This window comes from Rhopalosiphum padi, chromosome 2 (assembly GCF_020882245.1).
Source record: "Rhopalosiphum padi isolate XX-2018 chromosome 2, ASM2088224v1, whole genome shotgun sequence".
NCBI classification, from domain to species: domain Eukaryota; kingdom Metazoa; phylum Arthropoda; class Insecta; order Hemiptera; family Aphididae; genus Rhopalosiphum; species Rhopalosiphum padi.
The window spans coordinates 39,193,340-39,213,414 of NC_083598.1; the positions used below are offsets into that span (position 1 = coordinate 39,193,340).

A 20,075-nucleotide genomic window follows, 5' to 3' on the forward strand; every position below is an offset into this window, starting at 1 on the left:
CCCTAAACATGCAAAACAACTACCTACGTCCCGACATTCATTATCGAACCGCACACGTCAAACAACGCACAACCACGACGTCGTTATTTCACAGGAACGGTTTGGCGGTACACTCGAACACTGCAAATTTAGGGGTGCGTCGTACGCAGGAGACAGCTCTCCCGATGGATCGGGTGGTATTTATTATGAACGCTAGTAAAAAAAATCACCCTATCGCCCCCGCTGTCACCGGTCACCGTCGTCGCTAACGAACTATCGACGTGAATAATGTACATAAATATATATATATATATATATATATGCATATATACACGCAAACGTGCACATATATTTGTGACGAGGGGTGACTCAGGGTGAGGTAATAATAAGCCTCGATCGGAGCTAAACATAGGTGTGGCAGGGGTGGGAATCGGGCTAGCGTGTGCCATAAGGGTCGCTTCGCACTCGGTAATGAAGCGTCGAGACCGCTCGGGGACCCGTCGTACATCGTATATGGTGGTGGTTTAGTCCCGCGAGACTGCGAGGACTCTATACATACATCGCTTTCACATACAAACATATATATATATTATATAATATTTATGTGTAATTTGTGGTCCGTAAGTCCACGAGTGTGTACTCTTGCAGCAGTGCAGTTTACACACGTGCATCATATGAATATATGCAATTGTGTACACAAACGTCCGTGCGGCGTACGATCAACTAGACCGTCGAATACCACGTGCGTACATAGTATACATATACCACGACCGCGGTATCTTCAGGACTATATGTTTATATTTATAATAAATATGTTATATAGGACGACAGTAGTCGCGGTCGAATACCACGTCTGTGACCGAATTAACTGCAGTTTATACGGACGATTGCTGGTGTTGTCATGGTGATTACATATATTATTATTTATGGTAAAAAAAAATCCGAGCGTGAAACGTTTGTTTTTTTCGCACACGTGTGTCGCATAAACTGGTTCCGGACGTCGTTATATGGATGGGTGTGTAGGAGAACAATACTACCGCGTGCCTAAACTGTATTGTACAATTATATACAGAGTGATTCACAAAGCATGCTCATCCATTCTTTCTTCTTCAATAATGAAGTTATACAAATATTATAAAATAATATTATGCTGTTTGGAAATTTTTAATATATACTTAAAAATGATATTTTTACTTATAAGAAGTGACCCGTGGAAATAAAAACTTTTGTTTTTCAAACGAAAATCTCCACCCCCTTTTAAATAATAAATCAATTAGCAGATAATTTTTCTGAAAATTTTGACATATTCAAATCAAAATTTGAACGGGTAAGTTCTAGGTCATTTGACTTTGTGTATTAAGGTTAATAGGACTGTGATAATAAGTGTGCGATATATGAGGCTATGGTAAATTTGATAATGTCAGTATTTTTTTTGATTTATCAATATTTATTATAATTTATAAAAATGATAAATCTTTAAGTGTTCGTAGTAAAAAAGATCTCAACAATTTTTAAATATGTTCCCATAATATATTTCAAAATTTCAAAAATAAGAATTTAAATAAAAGGAAATATGAGGGTGAATATGCTTGGTGGATCATCCTGTATACTTAGCATGTTACCGGAAATTTACGAGCAGCTGTTTATATTAAAAACTATACCTATATAATATTTATTTTTATTATGTCCTAACTAATAATATATATTGCATATATTTCGACTATCTTCATCGGAAATCACATTATTAAGGTTGTAACATGGTGTATTCTTTAAAATTAAATGAACACAAACTACTCGTATATTCTATAGGTGCAGTACCCTTTACCCTTTTATTTTATTATAATAGATGCCATCGAATAGGTCATAATTGTCAAAATATGTCTTCACATTTTGTAATATTAAACTATAATAACTGTAATATATATTATACATATATATTTAATTAATCCTCATCAATTTCTAGGCTCGTTACTAATAATATTGTATATAATAATTTTAATTTTAAAGTATGTTTTAATAGTTTTTATAGACTTGAAAACTGCTGAATCAATTGAAACCACATTTTTTATACAATTTTTTTGAGATACAATGGTCGTCTTTGCTTTGTTTTTCAACCGCTATAAAATGCTACAAGGTGGCTCATAAAAATTGAATAATTGATTTGTTTATATAATATATTCAAAGGTGCCATTGTTAAAGAAGCAACATTTAAAACAAAATGTATATTTATATATATATTATAACCTATTAGTTATTATTTTTTATTAAAATGAATAATAAAATGCTTAAATGCAATAATCGAATATTTATAATTTATAGACTCAAAAACTACTTGACTAGTCTTAACGAAAGTTTCAAAGATTATGCTTAGATATATGATATATACGTATTACATACGATAAAAACAAGACGTATTTGTAAGAAAAACTAAAACTACGATCTCAACAAAAGAGAAAATATATGTAATTTTTAACCGAAATTATTTCAATTTTATATGTTTGATATAGTGCTAAGAACGTTGTGTACACCGATATGAGGTATTTCAGGTATTCGCAATAGATATGTATTTAGTTTTCGTGGAGACGTAATGGTAGTTAAAATACAGTTAATCTACATATTATTACATATACCTACTCTCATAATATATTAAATTAATATCGACACTATAATACAATAATTATTATGCTTTTATATAGTACGCATGTATAATATTATGTTTATATACTCGGATGAATATCTGTTGTGTGCGATATCATTGGAATTGGGGTTAGTTAGTTATTATAATTATTAATTATAGTGACTGACAGTATAGGTATAATATTACATAATGTAGGTAGTAATGTACATTATAGTGTTTGATAATAATATTTGCAGACTAACAAAACACGACTCTGCAGACCATATAATACATAATAATCTCGTCGATCGATTCAAATTTAATATCGGAGTTTATTAACCCTTTCTTGGAATCACGAAAACAGAGCACTGCGATAGGATGGATAGTGCTGCTGCTATAACGGCACAGAAACGGTCGATTTAGTGTGCGCAGTACACACGCATTGTAAAGTACATTCATAATAATATATTAAAATATATATGTGTTGTGTAGTGTACATATAAGCGGCGCGGCCCATCACGACCCATTAAACAACTGGGAGAGTTTTAAGTCCCCCTTTAGTCGGTCATGATGCCGCGTTCCTTAAACTTATATATACGCACTATTTAAATCAACTATGTGTATTATAATCTACAAGCCGCGGTCGATAAGCGTGTCATTCATTTCGTTTATTGATTTAAAAACGAAAGAAGACGGATTCACTCGCGGCACGTGACAGAGATAATATAGGAGTATATGTATTATGTATATATTATACGATGTCTACATATATATTATGTCATTCTGTTTACGTGTGGAGTATGTGTGGACCAGGTGTTATGTGTGTAGTTATATGTATACGCAGTGATTCAATTGTATGACGAGACACGAATAATTATTTTAGTAAATATAATATTGAACGTATCGCACAATAATATATAATATGCATGGTACATTGGTACCTACTATAATATTATAGTTTATTATAACTTGTTAGGCGTTACTTCGTTCTATAGCAGTTGCTTTACGGACTGTATGGTCTATATATTTATACGACTAAATCTCGACGAAAACTGCGATGTTTTAAATTTAATAAACATACAAGTGGTTTACAAATTTAAACATTTCAAAGATTAATAAATCAATAGAAATGTGACTAGCAATATTACTTAAAAGTAATTACAGTTATCTATTTAGTTTTAAATAAATTAAAACATGAAAAGAACGGCGCGGGAGACGATAGGAACCCCGTAGCGTGTAGACAGACATTATGTTTGGTACATTATTTCTTCATTTATCTGTATTTTAAATATTTGGTAATAATTTACTAGGTAATAATTATACAGGATAATAAAAAAAAACTTGAAAATTTACATATGGTCCCCTTTTCGTATGACTTTTTGTTATTAAGTAAAAATTACTTGAACGAAAAAAAAAAATAATAATATTATGTTGTAAGTACGTCAAATCTACTAATGAAAACAATTGGCAGAGAAAACGTTGAATGTACCTATTACGCTTCAAAAAACTTCCTTCTGACAAATGATAAAAATAATAATGTGTAGAATGGGATACCCGCCATACATGAATATGTCGATACAGTGTGGTTGGTATACATATAGTAATATGTAAGATCGGTTATATTATTATAATCTGAAATCCTTTTCAAGAAAAATGATAAACTGTACACAAAATATGGTTGACTACTGAATGCCTATAAAAATATTTGAAAATAGATAATATTTCGTGAATGGAAACGGTATACTAACTATGCTATATTGTTTGTGGTTTAGAAACGTAAAAAAACTGTATAAAAGAGCGGATAAGAAGACGACTGTGAAACACGATAATATAGGACCAATTTTAAAATTGATTTAAACATTTAAGTGATATATATAACTGCTCGAATAATAAAAAAGGGCATCGGTAATTATTAGAATTTGACCAATCTTGATAAAACGATAAAAAATTTAATATAATCCTAAAAAAAACAAAATATTTAAAATGTTTTTCTTTGATTATTGCTTACTTATATAACATAATATATATATAATATATCTTATGTTATCGATTTTTTTTATATTATATATCAGGATTTTACGAAATACATGTGAATTGTAGAAAATCAGTTTCCTGGTCAATTTATATTATTTCTTACCACACATATCATAATATTAAGTAATATTATACAGTGCCCTAACCGCGTTTTTCTCGTACTTACTACTAATATAATCTGTTAAATTAATATAATGTACACTATTCCAACCGCCTCTTGCTAAAACTTACACGTTCGACGTAATAAGAAAAAATATTAACATGAACTGACCGTCTCGAACTATAAAAATTACGAAAACAAAAACTTAGGTAAATCGTTGTTACCTATAGTAGACAAAAATAAAACGGCCGTCGGTGGTTCGTGCGCACACATTATTATGTGGTTTACGATTTAGAAATATGTATATTACCATAAGTTAACACAGTCGTTGTTTATATAATATAATATAATATATAATATTATGTTATTATATTACTAGAACACATCGTGCACGCCAATACCGTAGGGCGTAGATGACCGATGATGATAATATGATATGGACCGCGCGCAGTCGATTATGATTAACAATTTAATATCACGGCGCGTAATAGCATGGCGATCGATAAAAATGCGTCGGGATTATTTTTCACGTCGTACTATACCGTGTACGCTATAACCCGCACGATGAGCGGAATGATGCTTTATCTAATATATTATATTATATACATAAAACCGAAAACCGAGGCGTGCGTTTCGCGTATATTAATATCGTTAAAAGGGTAGGTACTCTACGGAAAGTTTCGAACACGTGCGCCACCCAAGGGACTATGAACGTGTAACTTTTTTTGTAACTCTTTTTTTGTTATTATTTTCGTATTTTTTTTTTTTTTGACGTTTTACCGCCGAACGCATCACAATATTATTATACATATTGTGTAAATAATACATATAGGTAGACCAGTTTTACGTGATAACGCATTTTTGGACGATTCGTTAGAATTGAAACAAATAAATTACTTCATAAATGGCTACAAATTGTAGTCCATTATAATAATACATACCATTACGACGTATATATATATATTAAAGTTATAATTTATTTTCCATTATCTACAAACATTTATTCGGATAATTATTCACCAGATTTTTATAATATATTATTTAAATGCTGACAAATTGGTGTATTTAGCATGATTCCGTGAATTTATAAAAATAAAAATACCCGTCTAGTTTGTAGTTAATAGTAATAATTCACTATATGTGATAATCTTACAAACCTTTACTTTTAAGAAAATATCTAATATTAAAACTATCTCGACTCATGGCTGTGATTGAAGAGGAATGTTAAAGCATAAAAAAAATAACCTAATAAGCTTAATATACCTAATAATAAAACTTCCTTATATACGAACCCTAAATTGAATGGAAATCTCTTTACAGTCCTAACAGTATGTATAATTGATATCTTATATATTTTACTCTCCCTTTAACGGAAAATTAATTGGTCCGTGAAGATGTTTTAATATACAAGCTAAATTATATAAGTATATTCATGAAAACTATAATTTTATAATACTCATAATATAGTATCAACTATTAATAAATACGATACATGTATAATTTTTTTTTAAATATTATAAAAATAATATTCTAACAAACGTTTGCAGGCAACTGGGAAAATTTTTTTTTTATGTAGGTACTCCAGTAGAATATGAGCATGCAAAAGATACGAGAACCACTTCATATAATCAAAAACATTATACATTATACATAATGTGTGTACGGACTAAAAAAAAATATATTACACACCGCAAAAAGGGAATATCGCGTGGGCGTTCCATTAAAAGGCACTATATAAGTAATTTTTTCTACCTTTTGCAAATGAGCGAAAACGACATTTAATTTTATGTACTTTCTTATAGACGAGATTCGTGTCACTTTTTTTTTTTTAAAAACATTTAGTACTTAACATTTATTCTAAAATGTAAATGAAAATGTATTTTTATAATTTACATCATAAGGAAAATATAATTTTAGAAAATATTAAATCGGCGAATAGCTCAACATCGATAACAAAGATATTATGGTACCTTTTAACCAAACACCCATCACAATATTGATGTTTTTTTCATCTGCGTGCATGACGCAAGTATAAGTATAATAGTGATATTATAATATTAAGATTTTATAATCGTCGAGGTACAATAATATAATACACTGTGGGCACCAACCCTAAATATAATTATGCCATTATGTAGGTCGACCGTTTGCGTCTTTATAGGTTTAGACTATTACTACTCGCCACACAATGTACGTACAATATTATACTATACTATATTATATTTCATCATTGAAGCCGAAGACCACGTGTGATGCGTACAAACGGGGAAAAAATTAATATATATTTCGAAAAAGAACGCATTTTATACGACGCACGTACGTGCAAATTAGATCACGATAATTAAACGAGGAAAGCGACCCTAGTTTTAATCAAATTTCAACAATATTAAATACACACACACAAATGTAGTTTTTCACACGTGTAGATATATTATGTGCACGAAACAATTATCGTTATTCGTCGTAGAATAAACGATGTAGCCTGTGTCACTATATATATTATATATAGTATAAATTAAACTCGTGTTATATATCATATTATTTCCGCGTCAAATACATTTAAATGGGAAAGAATATTGTATTGTTTTTTTGCCGAGCCTACTACGTTTACACGCAATTTGGATAAAAGATTAAAAAAAAACCGTCACTGAAAAAAAAAACATACGGGCAAATAAAATTACATCCAAAACAAAAATTTTTAAAAATAAATATAATAGATAAATAAATATTTCGATTTATGGGTATACTGCAGTATATCATATTATTATATGCTTTAGAAATATCGTGAAAATATCTAGAATAATATATGATAACAATAACGTTTATTTGTTTTGAGACTGTCGATGTTTTTTGTATAATATATTTTCACCTATAAATCATCAGGTAAAATGTATTAACAGTCAAAAATGTTGGATTAAAATGACGTCGTTAAATTGTTTATTAGGTACACATCATGATATCATACTAGAATATAAATTACTGCACTTTTGTATTATATAGTAAACGGGTTTTGTTATTTTGTTGTTTGCACTAAAACAATATAATAAATAATAAGTGTTAAACGCTCGTTAAAGAGTTATGAAGTTATAAGCTACTTTCAAAATTCGTCACTATAAGTTCATACTGATGACCGACTAGTCAACTCTTCATTCTTACACATCAAAAACAATCCAAAATTGTTTATAGAAACGTCGATTTGTGGATGACCCTTTCCGTGGTCCGAGTTTCACTACATCGCCTCTTTGCGTATACAACCACCCATATACATTATTATTATTATTATTATACTCTCCAGACCAGTCGTAAATTTTAAGTGGCTATACGGTTTGTCATGGTCGGAGATACGCGATTGTGGCCGATGCACTGATATTGCAAGATATTCGTAAAAATGTGCTTATCTGTAAAACGCACTGTCGAAACCACACAGGGAAGGTCGCGCACAACCCATACCAACAACACCCACCCCTTCAACCCTACCACCCTAATGCTACTACGAATCGCTCCCCGCGCGTGTGGAAATCACGCACTAGACGCTTAAACGGCCCCTCGGGCCGGTCTTGGATGGTAAATCGCGGTCGTATGACGTCGACGTTCAAATACATAATATATAGGAAGCCGGAAGGTACATGTATACTTCTGCAGGTTACCAGCTAAATCGATGACGACTTATATTACCACGACCGGATGATTATACATAATACATCGTTATGTAAGTTATGTTCCCCCTGTGATTACTGATTACCTATACAGAGTTCCTATACGAGGCGATAGTAATTAAAATCGGTGTTATATTTTTAGTGATGAGTGCAGAAACCAATGACATAATCTCAATTTTTTATATCGTTCAAATAATTCAATATCGTATCAAAAATATTTTATATTAAAAAAAATTAAAAAAAAAATATATTGTATTTCGTAAATTTAATATCAACTGAATATATATATATATATATATATATATATATATATATATATATATATATGTTATAATATTAACAATAATTTTTTGTCACATGGAGTTTTTGATTTTACCAAAAAATTAAATTAAATTTCTTTTCAAATCAGTTATTTCTTCACCGGATAAAAATTTAAACTTATGAACCGACAATACAGCTACTTTTAACAGAGTTGGATTGTTATAATACGTAGTAGTACATCGTATATTATTCCCAAACGATATCGGTAGGTATAACGATTTTGTTTATCATATAATATTTCAGTGTACACATATTATATGAATTATTGTGTTTTATAAAAAATTATCATTATATTATTTTAAGGTGTGTATAGTTTATATTTGATTTTTCGTTTACCTCCCAAGACCGATATAATATTATTATATTTTATTATACGAGTATATACGTAAAAATATGTGTGCCCAATTCGACGAAACGAAAATTAATTATCGTCACGTCCCGTCTATTATTTTAGTCAAGTGAATGATGTATACACACACGCATATATATATATATATATATATATATATATATATATATATTATATATTATCGTATTATACACTATGTACCCGATGTCATTATTATTATTGTTTTTACGTTGTGTTTGTCTCATTGCAGCGAACAATGAATATATTATAAGGCATAGCTAGGTAGGTATATCGAGTTTACATATACAATACAGAATACACAATATATTATTTTACGTGTAGTTCATATAGTCATTGGCATATTGATCATTCGTACTCCATCAACGTTCCAATTTTAAACAATATTTTTTTAATGCCATTACGTTTTGTACACTTAGTCGTACGTGTGATTGTAGACAATGTAAACGTAATGTTCAATAATTAAATCGGACGTGATTGCCGGACGTTCCAAATAGTTTCAAGTATATTATTTAAAAGCGGGTCGGCAAGCAGAAAAACAAATAATACAACTACGTTAGGTAAACGAAACGCGTCAAATAATAATAATGATTATCGTGACATGTAATTTCATTTCGTATAGTTCAATCGGTTTTAACTATATGCTAAACAAATATTATCTTCGAATTAAAGTATTTAAATGCATTATAGAGACGCGAAACAGGAACCTTTTATGTTTTCTTTAAAAGAACCATAATAATATGTACTAGAGATTTAATCGCACAATTTAGGTATATATAATAATAAGATATTATACAAAGAATAAATTCAAAAATCAATAATTTTAAATTTAATTATTATTGTACGATATATTATGTTGGAAATGTATACTAATAATTTAGTGCAACATTGGAGTGCATACTCGTAAATGTGTAATGCAATTATACCGCTTATATACCGTTGGACGCGTATAAAGCAAATGCATAAAAAGTCTCTGGGGAAGGGTTTGTGGCACTTCCAACGAGTAAACGGTTCGGCAGTTATTGTAAGTCTACTCACACACATAATATATATCACATGCATATACGAGTAGATAAGTGAATGCGTTTTCGTCGAAGAATCGTCGTCGTGCTACACCGAGGCGCTGTCAGCGCACATATAATATGTCGTCCACGAGAGTGTAAAATGGAGGGCGAGCGGGCGCAGTGTTTCCTGGTCGTGCGTGGCGTGTCTCCGCAATTAATTTCGTATTCCCCGAGTACACACGTCTCCGGCATACACGACCACGACCGCGACAACCGTGGGGGGGTGACGTCATTTATCCGTACAATCGATATTTGTGTGCGTATGCTCGATGCCCGAAACCCCTTTTCCTTGCTAAGTTTTTTTGACAAGCTCGACAACAACACGAGAGTACATATTAGATTGTATATACGTATATTGCAGTAGTGTAGAGAGAGAAGAGACGCGGGCGAGGATTATAGAGCTGCGGCGGATAGGGACGACTGGCGACTGCGACGGCGGCGTCGTCCGACCGGTCGACGGTTGAGATCGGTTGTAGGCGGGAGAAGAAGGGGGCGGACAAAAAAAAAAATAGAAAATAGAAAACAATAAACCCCCGATGCTAAACGCGAAAACCAAATTCGGTTTTAAAAAGGGTCACGTTCGGAGGGCAGCCCACCCTAATTTCGATGTATACGATTTCTTTGTGCGGCGTCGCACAGACACACGCATATCGCATATATACATAGCGCATACGTTGGCGGCGGGGGCGAAAGGCAGTGTATTATATAGTTTGTATATTATTACTTATTATTATTATTATTATTATTATATATATATAGTTTACAGTGGAGAGCGTTCCCGAAGCGGTCGATTAAAAAATAACGACGGAATCATGTGTGGAATTCAATTTCGACTGTCTACGTCGCGAAAATGGAAAACAAATAATACGAATTATATATTATAGTGTACATAGAACCTCGTTATATATAATCGACCACCACCGCCGCCGCCGGACCCCTCACGACAATACTCATAATATTATATGCTATTATCTCGTTATTTCTTATTCCGTAATATCATATTATAATATACCGCTATTGTATTATAAGAAAGTTGTTGACTTATATTTCTTTACCCGTTTTCAGCCATACGTAGTACATGTAGCCCTTACACAACAGATCGCGTACGCTAGCCTGCGTTTTACAATAATGTGAGTGTTTGCGTAGCCACAAATAATATACCCGCACAATAATAATGTATATACGACTCGCGAAATTCTTTTATTCAAACCGCCCGGTCCTATTATAAATATTATGGTCTTAGAAAATCCAGCTACCACTTTCGTATCGTATACACCTGTATGATGGTGCGCACTTATACGATACAATTATACGAGGAGTAAATAATGTAGAGAAAACCAGCCGACTCCCGTTTCCACTGCACACACACACACACACACACGCAAACATAATATATAAAGGGAAAAATACGCCATAAATTCACGGTAATTCAGGTACCTATATATAAATGAATGCAGGTGAATAACGTATCATATAATACAAAAATGAAAAAACCCGTCATATTTCGTTTCGTATTCAAAGCTAAAACAATAAATCATTTTTAAAAACGCACATTATGTATTTTATGTTTCTACGACCACGGCGAGTAGTGATTTTAATTTTTGTTTGGAAACCGTAAAAAAAATTAAATCGTGAGGGTCAAATGTACCTATTATATGCCATTATAATATTATTATAATTTACGACGACTTCTAAGTATTATAACAACTAAACGTAACATTTATGATATTATTATATAATAGTTATTGTATACCAGTTAAAATATAATCACAGCATTGCAGGTATACAATTTAATTTGTGGAAGGGGGTCCATTAATAGCTGGTATACGCATGTAATTATTAAAAATAATTGTTGGATAAAACATTACGATGTCGATTGTGGTTTCCGCTTAAATACGACACTTTATATTATGCATCATTACTATTAACTACCTATATGACGTATTTTATTTAGCGTGCGATTGTTCTAATATGGAAAAACGTTGACTTACTTCATAGGAGTTGGCCACTGAGTGCCGGTCTTGTTTTAGTTGCTCAAACTTGGATTTGTATTGAAGCAAAGACCGTACGGTTTCTTCCATTCTGTAAAAAAACAAAAAAAAAATATTAATAATAATAATGTAAATTATATTATATACCTATATAAAATAAATATATACATAAAAATCGATAAAATATTGATAGGAGAACACGCGCTGCGTCTGAAAAGTTTATAATTTTTTCGATCTATGTATTATATATTATTATATTATTTAAATATACATATCTGTATTATACACGGTATAATAATGCATAATATATACGGCGCATCGGGCAAAATAGAAAATACCCGATGGAAGTGTTTTCACACAGACCTCGGCGCGGTATCGAGGGTATATATATTGTTTACAACCTCGACGAAATCGTTGGAGGAGAAAATTGAGAAGAAATTGAAAACGCATAAAAAAAAACAAACTCGTAGCGTTATATTATATACAGTGGCGACGCTGCGAGTAAAAAAAATAAAAGTACGGGATGACTATAGGAATACATAATAATATAATATATTATATATTATAAAATCGTCTGGTTATACGCACGCATGTATATCATATACCGGCGTTATTTATTAAAACGGTCTCGGGGTGGCGGTATCGCATACTACGCATATACATATATTATATTAAATTTATATATCTATACGTGTGGTACAGCCAGCTCCGGCATTGGACGCGGGTACGCGAATACGCGATGATCGTTTTCCTTTTTTTCCGAGGGAAAAGTAAAAATGTGCGGCACAGTGTGTATAATGCGCATAATGGTTATATTATATAATATACGATAGCTGCCGACTACTCTTATAATTTAGGAGGGGATGGATGAGAAAATATAAGAAGTCTAAAAAAGACGGTTTTATTTTTCGCACCCTCGCACGATATTATTTAATAATAATGATAAAAATACGGGCTCACTCTGCCGCAAGTCCGCAAAAGGTGAATTCGACTCGAATACGATAAATATTTATCGCCCGCTTCATAAGACGTAAGTAAATGATATAGACATATTTTATATATATATATGTTATGTCATACGAAGACTCGAGTGAATTGCCGCGTATGGATCCATATCATACAATAACTATAGTGCATTATCAAAAAACCATTTCACGATAGTATAAAAGTTAAACATAAAAGTCAAAAGCGCATTTGCGACATCGAATATTATAAATCGCGCGTAACCCTACAGAGATACGCAACTAATCGAAAATATTCAATTAAAATGTATTATAATATAATAATAAAATATTCTCCTCACGATAATTCGATACACGTTTTGGCGATGAGGGCGCCGCGCCGCCTTAGCAAACGGCTCATTAAAATCTGTGAGTCATGTTTTTGCAAATCCCCTCGTCGCAACACCGCTTATTATCGTATAATTATATTTACTGTCATACATGCAAGCACACACATACACACAGACATTACAGTATTGTGCACATAAGTATAAATCATTAACGGGCCGCCGGGCGAAATGTTTTATTTTTATTATTACTTTAAAGGACACGCGATTTTTATTTTTATTTTCACGAGGTAAAAAAATTTACGCGTGCACCTATCTTTTATACGGCTATACCTACACTATATCATCTAAAGCTATACTCGTATACCTACTGTAATAATACTATTCGCGATTAAAGGTTACCATTGTGTTGTAATACATTTAGAAAAATATCTTTGAATCTTAAGATTGTTAAAACAAAAAAAAATATTATATCAACGGAATCGGCATAAAAAATTATTATTTCGACAATTTGACAGATTAATTGAACAACATACCCAACAATAATGTCATATTATAATTTATTTATTATATATAGTATTGATTTTAAATACTTTACACGAGTTTGTATGAAGAACAATATTCATTGTAGTAGATAATATTACTAAAGTGACTGTCATATATATTTTAAGAAACACATTATTTATTACAGTAGGTATTGTTGCTATCAGCTGAGAACTTATAGAGATTAAATTATATAAAGCTAAAAAAATATTTACATGTTTTCTAAGCAAATCAAAAACAATATTCTATAAATAGTGGGTAATATTTATGAATCGAAACTTTTATTTTATATAAATTTAAAAAAAATCAAAACATCTTAAATTGTCTTTCATTATGATATAAAACAAACTTTAAGTCTTCTCTGATTTTCAAAAAAATATAAATAACAATTGGTTGATTAACTTACTATCAACTATTAACGATTAATGGTGTTTATCTATAAGTAGAACAAATGAAAAACACATGAATCAATTGTTAAATAATAATAATTACATCTGTTCTTATAACATATTTTCATAAACGTTTAAAATTTTTTTTGTTAAAAAATATCGTCTTACGACACAAAATAAAGAATAATAGGTACAATGGTATAATTTTATTCATAAAAATATTCGAAATTATGTCATGTTGCACTTGAAACTAAAATTTCTGTACAATAAATACCATATAGGTACAGTATTTATCTAAATTGTATGTACAAACACGATTTGAAAGACTTCTTCACGTATAGTATATACGGTCGAATGGTTACGCCCGCGCCATAAAACGTAACTAAATAATACATTCGCAGTAATAATATATATTAAAGGTACACCCGTTTTCTGTGATTTAGGATTTTTATTATTATCATCATCATAATAACCATCGCCACCGACGACGGTGCTTCATAACTGTGATTATTACTGCAGTCTGTTAAGCGCGTACCTCAATAATTTATTATTGTATATAGGTGGTATAATAATAAAGTCAACGACGGCATTAATTATCGTTTATTATAATCGAATTTGTGATGGGTATACACTATACGTGGACCACGCCAAAGTATAAAGGTACCTATCTGCCTAATACGCGAAAGTATCAAATCGAGTGCGCATTATTAAATAATTATTATGTATTCCAAAATTATAGCCATGCCTCGGGAAAAATCCAATTTAACGATCGAACGTGAATACATAGAACCGTTTTTTATGTTTTTTAAATATACCGCAGTCGTCATTAATGCATGTGATGTTTAACTATAAATTGTGATACAATAAATAATAATGCATTAATATTTATTATTTAATAGGTATATATAAAGCGTAATTCTAACGTTGGCCTTAAAAACAACAACTATTCACCTGTAGTAGTATAAAATTAAAATCAATTACGATTATTATTATAATAATTATAGAAGGTGTTGGTAGACAGGTATCTATGTGTGTGTAATTAAGAAATAGTGTAATTTAACTCAGTTAATAAATAACACAATTTTATTGAAATTTAAATCGACATAATAATATATTTATACATTATAATATAATGAAGGCGTTTGAAAGAAATACTCTCGAGGCGCGACGTCTCCACCCGACGGAGGCCTCTTCAAATTACACGCTCGAGTTTTTTGACTAAGAAACTACATTCGAACTTTGGTTTTCAAAAGTTTTTACTTTCAACGGTTTTTATTCAACATTCTAGTACATTTTAAGAGTGTATAGGACTCTGAACTTTTATGTGTATATATTGATGGATTTGTTCCATTGTTTGAAAAGTCTTTCGGGTTTCACAATATAGTTATTCGACTTGGAAATAAAAAAAGAATAATACTCATAAACCAAGTTTAAGGAAATAATACATATATTTTTTTTTTCATTAAAATACGAGATCCATAATTCATATAAACTATATACAATACAACATGTTTCATGTGACTATGTGAGTATATTATGTTGCTAAACAAAATTAAACATCGAAAACAAAAATGGTTTATAGATAATGTATAAAAATTCTTCCCTCATTATTATACAATCAATTCATGTATTGGATTTTCGTTATATAATGCAAATAGTTACGAATCGTGAAATAAATTGTTCTTAAATAATATATAAATTTATCAAAGAATAAAGTTGTTTAATCTCTATACCGAAGTATATACACCAGGTTTATAACGTATACCATTATAATATATTATGTACAGTTCTAATATGTCATCATTTATACAAAATATATAGTACATATATTGTTTAAAAAATTTAAACCGTTGCAACGTCACGAATAAACTGAAGAAATTTGAGGTTTATCTACTTTATAAATTTTAAGCTTCACAAAGCTGGTGCGAATTGCCGAATTGGCATATAAAATATGAGAACATTATTATTATGTTAATGATAATAAATTATCGTTTCAACATAACCAAAATAACGAAGCTAAACACAACAGTGCTTGTGAAACGTGCTCGAGAGTTCGGGCAGCTTTGATCAATAGCCGTATTATGTGCATACATATACATAATAATAACATATGAGCGATGAGATTATTTACCATTGAATATAAAAATAATAAGATGGACTACGGCGTACCCACCATAGCTTGTATGTATACACGCGCAAAGTTGGGGAGACCTTTCTCGCCGGTTTAATAATGGTCTAGAGCCTTTTACAACAATATACACAACTGTATATATTATGATATACAAAGGCGGATTTATAGGGGGGTGTTTGGGTGCAATAGTTCTCCCCCGCCCACTAATCCTTCGTGCATATGTCTTCGTTGTAACAAAGAGTACATTTTTAGGTTTTACGTTTTTCAAATAAATAAAACTAAAGAAACAAAAATCACTTTTAAGTGTTGTAGTTCGTTGTTGTCATCTTTATGTAAATAATAAAAAGGTCATTAGGTTGGGTGAGTGCTACTGTCTTAAGGAATTCTGTAAACAAAGTATGCTCGATGATAAAGATAATAATACGCTAGTGTGAACTCTTCGCAACTTTCTATAGCCATATATGTAGCAGTTCAAACACGAGTTTTTTATAATTAACATTGGACGTGTCAAAAACGGAATAACATACAGATAATAATTATTATAATATTATAATAAACATCAATAACGTGTAATATGTCCTTATATAGTAATGGTATGATATGATATATGATTAGGGTTCATAATTTATAGGTATATGTAAAATAATGTGTTATTTTTTTTCTGTTTTCGCGACTCATTATTATGTTTTTAACCTCGTAAAAATGTACAACGTTTAACAATTATTTTATATAATTTATCGTGTCTTTTCACCCCCTGTTGCTGAGAGATGCGTGTTAAAGGTGTTGCCACGGTACGATAACGACTTTGCAAAGTTTTAATTATTCAATTGTCTCAGTCCTCATAATGCTGCAGCGTACAAGTATTATAGGCGTATAGGGTACATTATTAAGTTTAAGACCTCGGGAACATCACCGATTTAAAGTTCTACGAGCGTATACAATTTTGAACGGGAATGACGGCAGTGGTCTCAGAGATGAGAACTAACACAAAGGAACAATCCAAATAACTATCCAAACTATCGGTAGACGGTATAGGTACCTACATAGACTTATGTGGCTATATATATGTAATATAGGAATTCGCATGTAGAACTATATAAATGTGTTTTCCTATAAATTTCACTGTTGAATATAACGGATAATACCCGCAATGGCATTTATTATTGTATTTAAATAAACATTTTAAATTTCAAATGAAACCTATATTATTATGCATATATATATGTGTGTATGTATAATATTATACGTACTTAAGACGGATTTCTATTCTCACGGTTATCCAAGGAGAGTCACCGTAAAGTAGAAAGTTTTTACGGATAACTAGAGACGGTTATTATTTATTTGTACGTCGGATGAGACGAATGCAACGAACATTGTAGCAGTTATAGACCGCAAGACATAGACATAATGATTTTCCGAATGTACGCACACGAAGTTTATATCATTATTATATTTAATATTCTTATCGTCGTAATGAATGTACAACGACGACGAATCGTAGTATAAAATTATAATTGAGAACATTAGTAATGGTTTACAAAATTACATATTATTTTGAGCAGAGTTTTCTATGGCGATGTCTACGAGGCACTGCAGCCATGTACACACGTCGTGTACTCGGTAATATATAAATATAATACATATCTCAAGGTACTGCGATAAACTGCAATCGCTGCAAAGCCGAATTTCCGGTAAACCAATATTATATACACCGCGTGCAAGTCGTAAAACGTACAGAAGGCGCGAGGATGAGCCTAAACCAGCCAGATATATACAATATAGTCGTTAATATATATATACATATAAATAATATACGGGGTGATCCGCTTAGGGCTCTTCGTTCTAAAACCCCGGCAGTAATGTATAGGCATTGTATGTTTACAGTGAATACGCGGGTAAAGCGAGAAAACGCCGTCATTACTCCGTGTACATTCGACGGCTTTTTACCGTTCCGGTTCGCGCGAACAGGAAATCGACTTCCGGCTGTAGCGGCGGTGGTTTTGCGCGTCTGCGGTCCTCCCGCCCGCCAGACAGTCAGTCGTCCGCGACCCGTGTTGTACGACTATAATAATAATAATGATAATAATAATACTGTGAACGGCACAAATTGAAGCAGCGTATACGACATAGGAATTTAAACCCTTTTGCGGAGAGAGCTCCTACGCGAGCTTTTGAAATTGGCTCTTTTGTTTGTCCGCCGTTTAGAGGAAAGCACTGCGGCGTATTATCCGGCATTCCGGCTATATTTTATGTTATACAAGATGTCACTCCGTGATGGTCTTCTTTAATTACTTTTATATAAGCTACGAATATTAAAGCATTTCTTAAGTATTTTCATAGCCATCTTATATGTGGATATTTTATGTGAGTACATATATATTATACATTTTTAACCCAAATGTTGTATATTCCAACATAATAAACTATATATTGCATAGTAGGAGCTAGGGGATCATATGGATGCGCGTGAATGAACTGCAGCACGGAGCGCGCTGTATATATAATAAAATATTAATATATTATAATTTATAATAATCATATTATTATAATATCGTCGTTCCGCTCGCAGAAGCCGAAACCCGTGTACAACCGGAATTGCGTCTCCGTGGCTATGTCGTTCCGTTCTCCCTCTCGCTCGCTCGTCTACCACTGACCCTCGCAGTGGTTTCGTAAAAATGTACGCATATACATATTATATATATTGCCAGACGTAAGTTGTTTGCCTTTTTATTATGTACATATTATACGTATTCACAACGACCATATTGTTATCATCAATCGGCTGTATATTTTATAAATATGTAATAAGTATACTTATAATATTATATACCCTACAGCGTGTATTATATTCTGCAGGACATTGTATTCACTGCGCGTCTCCTATATTGTCACAGGCAACAGTAGTACACACCCAGACTGACGTGTGTTTGTGGACTGCAGCATTACTTTATAATAATATTGAGAATAACGATTTCTTTATTATAGAGGCTGAAATTTCTTTTACGCAAAATATAACAGCGTAACCTGACATTGACCGGCAAAAATAAGCAAACATAAAATACGGCACTATATCGTATCGGTGTATTTTGGTTAATGTATCTACTTTAAATTACTGGCAAATCGGTGTACCTCACATTGTAAAATAATTCAACCGAAAATGGCAATCTGCGAAAGATTGGATATAGCTTTTTGTATATTTTCAAACGTGGTTCAGACTACTCTCTAAACTTTCTTCTTATCTTTAAAAACAATCTATGCAATTTTCGTCAAAATTGTTTGAATAGTTTTAAATTAGCATATAACTATAAGTATAGCATTTTGTCATTCATTTGAATAATAAACAATAAACAATATTATTTTATTTTGTTAAAAAAAATCCGATGGTAATGCATATAGCGGATCGACACTATACCATTATTCTATAAAAAAAACTATTGGGTTGAAAAAAGAAGCTTAAAATACCCCATGAATCTTAGGAATCTATTAATTATTTTTTATCAAGATTTGTCTAGTAGTTTCCTAAATGATCCATTATCATGAAATTTATTTAAAATATAATCACATAATATTACATAATAATTTCTCCAAACGCACT

At 31.5% G+C, this 20,075-nt stretch overlaps 1 protein-coding gene across 8 annotated transcripts in view; it reads right to left on the bottom strand.

Annotated features, from left to right (window-relative positions):
• The window catches only part of LOC132923468 (uncharacterized), a 206,987-nt gene that overhangs the window by 24,524 nt on the left and 162,388 nt on the right, over window positions 1-20,075 (bottom strand). For all 8 annotated transcript variants that reach the window (XM_060987478.1, XM_060987476.1, XM_060987475.1 and 5 more), the window contains one exon: window positions 12,130-12,220. In XM_060987478.1, the coding sequence (XP_060843461.1) occupies window positions 12,130-12,220 (91 nt within the window). The remainder of the gene's footprint in view (window positions 1-12,129; window positions 12,221-20,075) is intronic.